Source organism: Mytilus trossulus, unplaced genomic scaffold (assembly GCF_036588685.1).
Source record: "Mytilus trossulus isolate FHL-02 unplaced genomic scaffold, PNRI_Mtr1.1.1.hap1 h1tg000122l__unscaffolded, whole genome shotgun sequence".
Classification (NCBI taxonomy): domain Eukaryota; kingdom Metazoa; phylum Mollusca; class Bivalvia; order Mytilida; family Mytilidae; genus Mytilus; species Mytilus trossulus.
Window position 1 is genome coordinate 1,987,189 of NW_026963298.1, and position 12,643 is coordinate 1,999,831.

A 12,643-nucleotide genomic window follows, 5' to 3' on the forward strand; every position below is an offset into this window, starting at 1 on the left:
ACACACCTATGCAGCGTCACGACATAAAAATTGGCCAAAGTGTCTTTCCATAGTCGTGCGACTATTGTACGATAAACACATTGTGGTGGGTACCATTCAAAACCATTTTGATAAAACAATCATCCCAAGACAAGACACTCGTGATACAGTCGCACGATTGTCTAACGAATACCATATTTCGTACGATGCTCGCTCAACCTTGATTGTGTGTCGTACGACAGTTGCAAGTACGTTCGTTGTGCACATGTTTTCGTGTTACTTAGAAGAATACAATTCGGCGGAAATGAATGTTTGGAAAAACATACCGTCTGCCGTTTAAAGAGGATGGCTATTACACCAAAACGATTATGCCTTGCCCTGCTAGATAGGCACCTTGCCGGACTCCAACAAGAGCAAAATATGGCCCTGTTAGCGTTGATTCGAGCCCGTGAACAATATACTAGGATCGGCCGACGTTGTTGGGTTAGGCAAAGGAGCGAACAGCGCCTCATGTTCGGGCAGTATAGTAAACTGATGTAAGACTTGGAGCGGGAATTTGTTGGTGATTTCGTTTGAATAATGCGGATAGAGCCTGGCATGGTTTAAGACCTGTTGATGAGAGTCGCCCCTTGCATCACAGTAGCACGATAGTCGTGCGACAGTGGCACGACAGCTACACGACAGTCAAACGCGCATCCCAATACATGAAAACCTAAAATATAGCCCCAAACAACTCAAGATTGCCGTACGATTGTTGCACAACTGTCGCACGACCAACTTGTGAAAAGCACACGATAGAACAATTACAATTCTTGTTTTATCTATCTTGCACCCGTCGTGAAACCATCTTGGATATTTGACCAATCGAAATATTGTTTTGCCATTTTGCACGACAGTTCCACGACCACTAATAGATCTTCCACGACAAAAACAAAACGTACGATCTGTTGTGACCAGGGCTTTTATAAGACACATGTGTATGTATTGGTTAAATGCAGGGGCAAATATTTCATATATATTGAGATGGTACCCTTTTGACTAAAATATAATATCCTCGTTTACTGTCTCTGATGTAAATAAGGCCCACGCTAAATGAGGTATTGCTTTAAAAAATCTGGACCAGACGTGAGTGGAAACAAAAGTCGAATGACCACATTTCTTTAGGAAAGGTTTTGCCTACAAAGTGTAGAAGTCCACATACTAATGTATGATAAGTTACTCACAATCATTTTCGCGTGCATGAAAAGTCGGTACAATATTATCTAAAAAAAGAATTTAAAACAAATATGTATATAAGCAAATGATTAGTAATCAAGATGAGACAAAATAATATACTATAATTTTATTACATAAAATTGTTGTAATAATTTCCAAGTGTGGAAAGTTCTGCAGAGTTTTCCTTCATCAAACTTGCTGAACTATCTACCCAATTACCATCATTGTGGTGCAACCATCTACTGACAAACCATGCGTAACGGAATACATACGGCGCAGACTCCAAAAGCGGAAGTACCTCTCTCATAAACCGAAGCTGGTCATTAACCGATGTGGTATGAGGACAAGCGAACTCAGTAAGCCATATTGGTTTGTGGAACTTATCCCATGTTTGCTTAAGTTTTGTCATAATTTGGTGTGCATCACATCTATAAATATGGACTGCCACGTGGTCAACTCTGCAGTTATGACATTGATGTAAAAAATGTTGCAACCAGTTAAGATTGGTTACTGCTGGACTAACTAAAATTTTCCCCGATGCATGCTTTTCCAATTCCCTCCACATGACGACAGCCTGCGCTACTGTAAGATTCGACTGGTCATGGTGGTCAGGCTCATTAAAACCAAGAAGATACTGAGCTTGCGAAGAAATATTGATCCCTTTTTCAAAATGTCTGCCGTTAACCATCGGTACATACCCTGCTCGAGTGTTTACTGGACAGTGATTAAAAAAGTGCATCCTTTCTGGTGACTGTCGCCAGTCGTACCTAAAACCAACAATGAAATATAGCATTAACTTCACTAGCGTTCTATTGATTCATTATAGTCTAATTGACCAACAGAATATATACCAACAAAAAAATAAAAAGCAGAAAAAAAACCCAAACTTAAAAACAAGCAAACAACAAAACAAGACAAAAACGAAAAACAAAGAAATTGCATCAAAACTTAAGAATACAGAAATGATGCCACACACCTCATCCCATCCATGTCATCATTTGTAAATTAGTTTGACATTATTCATGTCTTTTTTACTGTGACTGTTCTTCATAGAAGTATATAAATTAAAACCATGCGTCGTTATAACACTCGATTCGTAAAGAGTTCCGTGTATTTACATCTGTAGGACCTAACAACCTAGTAGCACAACCTCCTGAAATCTGCATTACAACAGATGACGACCAAAGACTAACTAGAATATGCTTTTTGAAGGAACATTTGTTTTAAACAATTTAGGCCAAATCAATCAACACACTAACCAGCGAGTGTCGAAGTTTAAAATCTTCCAAGAAGTATATTAAACGGTACCAGCCTATAAAAATCGAAGTCTTCACCAACATTAGAAAAAGAAAATGTTTGGGACAATGTCGACATTTTAAGTAAAAAAGATGTATAACCAAAGACCTTTATCTGTGTTTATCATTTTTCAAAACACTCCTCAACCAAAGACGGGTTTTGTGTGTTTTTTTTCTTTCAAATAGACTTAATCAAACGACGGTTTTTGGTACAGGTAGAAAGCTGTTCCCATTATATATATGTTTATATATATGACTAAAAATGTACTTTAATCGATTAACAACCACAAATGATTGTTTTCATCATTTATAGTAATGAGAAGAAGTGATATGCGTGGCAATGATACACCTTTCCATCTAACTCACAATTGTTAAAAGAGAACAATTATAGACCAATATACAACCTTCAACAAAGGACATGAGCTCATACTGAACATCAAACTATAAAGGGTACCAACATGACTATTGTAAGACAGTTCATACAGAAAAACCAAAAGTCTTATTTTATCTATATATAAAAAAAGAGAAATGAGACAAATCTATGAACCAAATAAACCATTTATCAAGGTTCGTGACTTTGGACAGATGAAAAGTACACAGTCTGTGAATGTGCAGGGGAACGCCACATGCTCCGTAGTATAATGACGTTAATAGATTAAAAACAATAACTAGTACCTATAATAACAACTGAACTTTAGCAGTCAAAATAAAAGTAATGGACATCATTTTCAGTTATTTAACATGTTTATATTGTCTAATCTGGAAACAAATACCGCTGGATATGTTTTTTATCTAGCTTGAAAATGCGTGTTCATTGGCAGAGAAGATGAACTAGCGATATTTTCATAAAGTACGGGTAGAGTATGTTAACGTATAGTTCTTTGACCTACAAATTAGTAACATAGTGCCCTAAATTCCACGACATCTTTGACAAATATTATAAACCAGTGTACCTGTTTACCACACGCAACACTTCTTTTAGTATCGTTTACAGCAAAATGTTTGTTTCGCTTTGATTGTAATCGCAATGGTGTACATGCAATTAGATGATTTGTTTACATGTTGCATCTGCCATATCTATCGTACACCTCAACACGTGTCAAATGTTAAGATTGGCATTGCATTTGTGTTAAGCAAAATTTGTAACATGTTACATCTGCATAATCTATAGCCCGCATGTCGTCTGATATCGGGGAAAAAAACAATGTATTTTGCAATAGCGAAAAGTTGATTGACATCTGTTCAAACTGTTGTTTCTATTATCAACATTTGTTAACATGATGTGAACATTATAATATAATGCAATGCTCTTTCGCCACCCTGACGAACAGAAATATTGTGTAAACCCGTGATACAGTTCAATTACCTGTGAACACGTGATACTGTTCAATTAACTGTAAACACGTGGTACTGTTAAATTAACTGTAAGCATGTGATACAGTTCAATTACCTATAGTGCTAACGCGGCGTAAAGCAACCAATAATCAATCAATCAATTACCGGTAAACACGTGATACTGTTCAATTACCGGTAAACACGTGATATTATTCAGTTACCAGTAAACTTACCACCAATGAGTGTTAGTAAAGGTGGCTTCATCTGTACAGTGGTACTGCGGGCTCCATGCAATTCCGACTCCTTTCTTGTGTGAGGCTCCGGCGAGGATGATGATGTTTAGCACAAGTAAACACAAGGAACCGGATACCACCAATACTGAAACATTAAAACATGTAGATAACAAAGCTTTTCATTAAAATTGAGCATGGCAACAACAACTTAACCGCAGAGTATAAACAGCCAAAGGTCACCGTTTGGTCTTCAACACAGCGTGAAAAACAAGGAGTGCGTCAGTTCGCCTATATCAAAATATGTGTACTAGACATGAAAATAAAACTGATTACAAAAAAAGATACAAGACTAAAAAAGCCATAGGCAATTGATTGGGCCATGCACAAACATGTAACGGGGTTAAAATGTTTTGCGATATCTCAATTCCCACCAATATATTTTATCCATGATTATGAATAATGCTTACTTGTAAAATGATCTGTATCAATCTATTAAAACAACATGGATTTGTTAAAGAGAATCGTAATAAAACGTGTTAATTTAATAGGTTTGATTGTTTGTATGATGGTGATTAATGTAATGTTTATTCGTTGGATACCGTTGTTTCGTGGATTTCGTGGGCGAATTAAAATCATCAACGAGGTACTATTTTGTAATTCGATGTAAGATAACGTTGCCGATATTATTAATTAAATCATGTATTCATGTGAATAAAAACTGTTTTAAATACAGGTGAACTTGTACCCTCTAATAAAATGAATCTACAGTAATTAATTGGTGTTGTCAATGAATTTATGGATTTCAGATAGTAAGGCTAAACAAAGGAACGTTTTCTACATACCCATGATGGAAGCACGAATCAAATCAATGGTATTTCAACCAGACAGTACCAACAAACTTAAATTTCCTGATAAGGCGGCAATCTTGACTATCAATTTATTACTATGTCTTGACCTTTCTAAAACCGGCTGAAAAGTATTACATTGACCCTACATTCAATCTTCATGACGTCAACCTAAATTGCATTTAATCGTATTGAAATCAAATAGTCTGCTCTTCGCTTTTTCAATTAATAGTATTGTTATATTACATCAGTATGTCTATTAGGATAGCTAACTCAATTTTATCAAAAAGACTAGCTCATTTTTGAATTTAAAAAAAAATTATATAGTAATAAAAATAAATTAAAAACTGGATACTAGTTTTGGTAAGTGTATTAGACTGTTAAGGCGTTGCCTGAAATACATTCGTTTATAGCGCGGAGACAATTAATATTTAATATGTGCGCAACGATAAATTGTTTGTTAACTCTATCAAGTTACAAAAATGACAAATACACTTCGTATCATGACATTTATATGCTATAGGTTAAAACAAGTAGTTTTCTCTTAGGCATTGACGTTTCGATGTCATTGAAAGGACAGTAAATTCTTAATGATGAATTTTCATTAAGAAACAGCTTGATATTGCTTTACGGTTGATTTCGGTCAAAAGATATTGCGGATTCACACAATAACTTACGTCCAAAGTACATTGCTTTATCAAGGGTTAAAGTAACTTCGATAAGCATGGAATTTTTAATTTTGTTTTTTTAAAAAAGGCTTCTATTTGGGCATGTTCGAGACAATGGAGTCATCCAAAGAAGTGAAAAAGGACAAGGTGTTATTTAGAAATAGCGTCTATCCATGCTAATCATGCTCGTGGGAAACACTAGGTACTTGAAATAATTTACATAGTATTTGTGAGACAGAAACTGCATTGTGTATGGCAAGAAAAATACTGAAAAATATCGTCTTTTTTTAAAGAGTTATTGAATTTATTCTAACTTAGCTGTTGTACATCGAAAATGTTTATAGCAATAAATGCTACAGCCCGTGAAATAACTTACATGCAATGAGCTATTTAAAAACCTTCAGCTTGATTTAGAGATTACGCCATATAGTATGATGGAAAGGTAAATTAGTGTGGAAAGACCTTAAGGTCACTGTTATGATCCAGTATAACAATCCTAGATTTTAATCGTTAAAGCAAATAGTTTTGAAAGAAAAGATGTTTAGGAATGATTTTAATATTTAGTATTCATAGCTAAAAAAAAGAAATATTACCATAAATTGTTTTTATTTATAAATTAGAGTTCAGCCATAAAAAAATGTTATGTATGGATATCAACCCTTTTTCTTTAATATACGTGCATACACATTTGTATATTTAAATCATTTAAATCCTAATTTGATTTTTGTTTTCGTTTATACTGGTACTTTGTGCTGCTATTTTGTTTTTGTTTGGAATGTAGCGTGATCCGTCGTAAATTGAATTTACAACAAATAATAACAGATTGTAAGTTAAGATAGAAAAAATCCTAATGGTCATTTATTTTAATATAATGTAAAATTGAGATTGGAAATGGGGAATGTGTCAAAGAGACAACAACCCGACCATAGAAAAAAAAACAGAAGGCCATCAACAGGCCTTCAATACATGCAGCTAGAAATTCCCGCGCCCAGATGCGTCCTTCAGCTGGCCTCTAAAAAAAATACTAGTCAGTGATAATGAACACCCTACTAAATTTCAAATTGTGCACAAGAAACTAAAACAAAAAACAATACAAGACTTACAAAAATGAAATATTCCTTATGCTTTGACTGGTTTGATTATCGAATAATACCAGCTACCTTATCTGTACTATTTTTCAGTTTTCCTATCCTATGTTGTTTTTTATTCAAAGTAGTAATAGTAAAAATAGTACTCACTTATCATCAAAACATTCCTCTGGCTCGGTAAGTATGAATTACCTTCTAAAGTAGATACCAATAACCAAGTTAAGAATATGACAGTTGTTATCCATACGTCTGATGTTAAAGCATTTGATTTTGCCATTTGAATAAGCACTTTCCGTTTGAATTTTCCTTCAAGTTTAGTATCTTAATGATTTTACTTTTTATTATGTTTTTTTTACATTTAAAACGATGACGTAATTCATTAGGTATGCATGTGTTCAATAAGGTGAGTTCATCTTCCCAATATTTGCTTTCAATTTCATGTACATGTAGCAAGTCCTGCCACGCCTATATATAGCAGATTTTTTTCCGGGTGATCAATGTTCATTTACTTTTCCCTGATTAATAATTTCTGCTTACAAGGATGCTATCTAAAAAATAGTTATAAATGGTGAATTTGGCTGAACCCATCTCTTTTTTAGACGCCATCTCGAATTAGTGGAACGTATTGAAAACTGTACCGATGGAATTGTTTCAACTTTATTCCCGTCCGCTATTCCTCGGCGTTATTAAACGATAAATACTTGTCACATAATGTGTACCTACATGATCCAGACGATGACTAGCACTAATGGGGCAGGTTTTGCCTACCATTCCGAAGAACCTACAATCGCCTTAGGTATATATTTGGTAGCGCTGCTGTTGCTGGGATTAAACTTTATATGTTTTGTTTTTATTAAAATGTCAGTTTTCATCCGATTTTTATTAATTTGGTATCTTTTGTCTTTATTTCGAAGTCTACGTTATGAACAAATTATATCAAACCGATCAGAATTGTCACCCGCCACATTTTCAATTATGACATTGATAAAAGTAAACATGTTTCAAAATTAGTTTTTTTTCCCGATCGGCATCAAAACGTTTGTTTTTTGTGTGTTTAAGTGATGTTTTGAGATATGATAGAATTTGTAATTTTGGATGTTACCATGACAAAACCCCTACTGTATAGAATGTTATTATAGTAGTTATCAAAGGCACTAGGTTAATAATTTAGTACGCCAGACACGAGTTTCGTTTACATCAATTACGCTCATTTCACAAACTATATAAAGTCAAGTACAAAGTTGAAGAGCCTTGAGGATCCAAAATTCATAAAAATACGGCTAAGGTAATCAATACTGTAAAATTATTTGACAAGAAAATTCGACGACTTTTGTTTTTATTCTTAAATTAAAACATATAAATATGATAGATATTATTTCGTTGACTGATGTACCCATATTTTGATTTTTTGATTTATTGTGTTTGTTTATTTAACGCATCAATGTAAATATAACGGAATTTGATGAAACTGTTATTAAAGTGAGAGGGTTAGCGCTACAGAACCAGGTTTAATCGACCATTTTCTACGTTTGAAAATGCCTGTACCAAGTCAGGAATATGACAGTTCGTGTCCATTCGTTTTTGATTTGTTTTGTTATCTGATTTTTCCATGTGATTATGAACATTCCGAATTGATTTTCCCCTAAGTTCAGTATTTTTAGTTATTTTACTTTTTTATATTGTACATAAAACTGGTTGTCGAATTTTCTTGTTACAAACATCCATAATTACCACTAAAAAGCATATTGATTAAAATCATAAGAATTCGAAGAAGAGTAAACTCTTGAAAACCACAAGATGGTGAATAACGAACAATTACGCCATGCTAACACTGAACAATACATAATAAAGGAATGCGTATATCCTGTAAATTAAAAATGTCAAAACAGGTGATATATTTTTGTCTCATGATATATCATCCATAATACCTTTAATTTATGATTTAAGGAGGTTCGCGGGTATAAGATTTTCAGAAAAAAATTATTCATTACAAATTTTACAAATTACCTTTAGTAGTTGTCCCTTTATCATATGGTACAAGAATCATTCCAAAAAATCAATACGTGTTGGCCCCAGGTGACTTTTAAAATGTAAATATCAATGAAAAAGCTCCAAATTATCTCCCTTTGGTGCAAAACTGCCATTTTTAGGCATCAACATTGAAATATCTTTTTAAACTCATCGGTGACCTATATTTTTTATTGTTGTTTTCGAATAAGCTGTACATTAACTAAATAACTGTAAAATTTAAGCGATTTCTGTTATTTAATTCTCTTGTTATTTTGATACTAACGCTATTTCTAATATTAGGTCAACAGAAAAAAGGGACATAAACAAAAATGTATGCTTCTTTCGAAGGCAAATTGTGAGCGTAAATGAACGGTGACCCCATTTGTTTTATTTCATTTTTCTATTAGGTATAAGATAAAGATCATTTAAAAAAAAATATAGCGAAATCCTATATTAAATAAAATTGTTGATTAAGACCTGCGAGCGCTCTAACGGTTATCAGAAAATAACGTCTTCATAGATCCCATGATTGAGATAAATTATTTTAAGTCTGACGCGAGTATATAGCAATAGTGTATATAAGTAACTCAGCTGAGTAGGAATACTATACGAGCTCTTTATTACATAAAGTTGTTGTAATAATGTCCTAGTACTGAGAGTTCAGCAGAGTGTTCCTTCATCAGGCTTGCTGACGCATCAACCCAAGTACCTTCATTGTGATGTATAAATCTACTAGTGAACCATGAGTATCGAAATACATACGGTGCAGCATCCAAAAGCGGCAGAGCATCTTTCATAAATCGAAGCTGTTCATTAACTGACGTAGTATGAGGACATGCGAATTCGGTCAGCCATATTGGTTTATGGAATCTATTCCATGCGTCCTTAAGGTATGCTATGAGTTGATGTGCATCGCATCTATAAGCATGGACAGCCACGTGGTCAATTCTGCAATTGTGACATTGGTGTATAAACTGTTGCAACCAGTTAAGATTGGTAACTGCAGGACTAACTAAGATTTTCCCAGCAGCCTTTTTCTCTACTTCCTTCCACATACTGACAGCTTGGGCTACTGTAAGGTTTGATTGTTTATGGTGGTCAGGCTCGTTAAACCCTAGAAGATATTGTGCATTTGTAGATATATTCAGGTCTCTATTAAAATTTTTAGGGTTAATCATCGGTACAAACCCTGCTCTTACGTTAGCTGTCGGACAGTGATGTTGAAGGTGCATTCGATCAGGCGAATGTTTCCAATTATACCTGGAAAAAATAACAATAGATAGAAAATTGACTGCTTTAAAAAAAATATGTATAAGAGTATAGGTGAAGTTAACAAAATACAGAATGAAAAAGAGTACATAACATTCGGGAAAAATAGAAAGATAGTACTTTGGTGCAAAATATAAAAAAAGAATAAATTTGTGCTTTGTATGCAGCGTAATTTTGTGTGGTACGTTACATCTCCGTAAGGAAAATAAGTGACAACAAAATTGATAAGACAGACCCTAAAAACATAAATCTAAAACTCATAGTGGTCATTTATTTCATTGTATCAGCGTTTATTCACGTTGTCCAGTCTAGTCAATCCCATTGATCAATTTGTGTCAAGCATGTAGTTGAGTGCACACAAGATAACGATCCGATGTGTCTAAACAGTAGATATATTATATGTTGACATAATAGCGTTCTTTAATACCTTTATAAATTATTATTATGTATTGACCGAACTAATGACAATCAAACGCAATTTTTACAACTTGATATTTTGAAAATAATCAATAATCGAACACAATAAAATACATTTGAATTATTTCATACACATTTAAAATTTAGAGGGAGAAAATGATCATGAATCCAAACGATTTCAAACATCTATTTCTATATTGTGGAGCTAATCTACGTACCACCAATGAACGTTAGTAAAGGTTGCTTCATCTGTACAGTGGTACGTCGGGTTCCATGATATTGCAGCACCTTTCTTGTTAGAAGCCCCGGTAATGTCGATGATACTGAGTAGAAGTAAACACAAAGAACCAGAAACCACCAACACTTAACAAATGAAAAACAAATGTGTGAATTCAAACATAAAAATGTGTATTACATGTCGGTTTCTACTTTAAAGTTGTGATAATATTGATTAATTATTATGCTTTAAATAAAACCCCTCATTTATATTATTTTCTGGTCTGTGTGTCTGAGTGTCCGTTCGTTCGTCCGTTAGTCCGTCGTACCGTTCGTTCGTCTGATCCACTTAAGATTAAAGTTTTTGGTCAAGGTATTTTTTTATTAAAGTTGAACTCCGAACAACATTAAACTTATCACACATGTTCCCTTGAATATGAATATGATAATGCCAAATACGAGGTTTTATCCCATTTTCACGGTCCATTGAACATAGAAAATGAAAGTGCGAGTGATGCATTCGTGTACTTTAGACACATTCTTGTTTATTTCACTATTACTGATATATGAGTTATAATTCCGATGTATCAAAAAAGTCCAGCGAAAAGCAAATTATCATTTGGAAATCTTAAAACTAAAATCATTGAATCAAATATTAACGAAAATAGCATTTCTTCAAATTCAAGAAAATAATAAATCAACAGTATTGTTTTTACATGTCAATTAATCAGAAACTAATACAAATAATTACTGTGGATTCATCTTTTTTCGTGGGTACCAATTTTCGTGGATTATGGAAAATTTGGAAGTTCGTGGGTATTTAATTTCGTGGTTTTGCCGAAGTTCACATACAAGCCTATATAAAATTTGTTGATCGTTGAACATTTAATTTCGTGGTTCACCAGTACCCAGGAAAGCCACGAAAATTGGTATCCCACGAATAATAATGAATCCACAGTATCAGAAACTAATACAAATAATTAACGGACTTTTTGTACATACCCATAATGAAACCACGAATCAAAATCTGAGTAAAGTACTACACCAATATAGTACAAATACACTGAAATGAACTGATAAGCAATGATCTAGATTATAATAATTGAACTGTAATTCAACTCGTCGGTGAATTGGTGAGACCTTGACAAGACATTATTCCTGCACGACGTCCAACTGTAATGAATATCAATGGTTGCTAGCTATATGTTAATATTTGTTGTTACTCTAATATCATATTGTGAAAGGCAACAGTAAATTTTATTTTATCAAAATTAGATTGTGCTCAAAACGGTTCCCTCAGTCAATTAAAATTGATCATCTGCCTCGGTGCACAAAACATTTTTCAGATTGAACTATTCAAAATGAGATAATTATATCTCATTAATTTTTCACATATCGTTTGTAAATAAACCTCATGGCATTGATTTGTAGTTAGATAATACCAATAAAAGAAAGAAAAAAATCGTTTACAGTTTAATGTTTTATAGTTGAGTGCGCTATTTTTGGGGCAATTCATATCAAAATATAAAAGTTTACAATCTCATCAATATACCATCCCAATATAGACGCAATTTTGATCTTTTATCAAAATGTTCAGTTTAGGACGAATGTCCTCCGCTTCTATACACATAGACAAAATTATTGCAACACCTTGATTTTTTAAAACTTGAAAAATGAGTCTCTTATTTTGGATGGAATATGATAAAATATATGTGAAATGATATTGAAACGTTGTGAATGATAATATTGGCATTAAAACGAATAAAAATTGTATGAAAATTTTGTTTTTGTGTAGCCAACATTTTGATAACAAAATGCATTGTTTTTTGTACAAAAAAAAAGCATTATAAAACTGTTTCTGTAGTCGAGCTTTACAATGTCAGACATTTCAAAATTAATTTTTAGACGATTGTTCACATCATGGTTGATCGTTATACACCAAAGAAATAGTACTTTGTTCGCAGCCTCCATGCAAACGGATAACCGCATCTTGACGTCTTCTGATTCTTGTCAAGAGTCGACTAAAGTGTTGCTACGGGATCAGCAACCATTCTTGGCGAAGGGTATTGTTTA

General features: G+C 33.5%; 2 protein-coding genes across 2 annotated transcripts; both read right to left on the bottom strand.

Annotated features, from left to right (window-relative positions):
* Positions 1-1,306: 1,306 nt before the first annotated feature.
* On the bottom strand, positions 1,307-5,013 carry LOC134700132 (uncharacterized). The gene is made up of 3 exons (XM_063561500.1): positions 4,900-5,013; positions 4,058-4,202; positions 1,307-1,961 (listed from the first exon to the last, which is right to left on the bottom strand). The coding sequence occupies exons 1-3, from the start codon at positions 4,901-4,903 to the stop codon at positions 1,325-1,327; spliced, it is 786 nt and encodes a 261-aa protein (XP_063417570.1). The 5' UTR covers positions 4,904-5,013; the 3' UTR covers positions 1,307-1,324.
* Positions 5,014-9,288: 4,275 nt separating this feature from the next.
* Positions 9,289-11,683, bottom strand: LOC134700089 (uncharacterized). The gene is made up of 3 exons (XM_063561459.1): positions 11,573-11,683; positions 10,573-10,717; positions 9,289-9,928 (listed from the first exon to the last, which is right to left on the bottom strand). The coding sequence occupies exons 1-3, from the start codon at positions 11,574-11,576 to the stop codon at positions 9,289-9,291; spliced, it is 789 nt and encodes a 262-aa protein (XP_063417529.1). The 5' UTR covers positions 11,577-11,683.
* Between the last annotated feature and the right edge of the window lie 960 nt (positions 11,684-12,643).

Bases quoted from the DNA above. Each gene is read 5' to 3' on its own strand.
- LOC134700132 (XM_063561500.1), bottom strand. The intron at 1,962-4,057 runs GTAAGTTTACTG...TGTTGGTTTTAG, and splicing joins TTTACTAACACTCATTGGTG to GTACGACTGGCGACAGTCAC.
- LOC134700089 (XM_063561459.1), bottom strand. The intron at 9,929-10,572 runs GTACGTAGATTA...TATTTTTTCCAG, and splicing joins TTTACTAACGTTCATTGGTG to GTATAATTGGAAACATTCGC.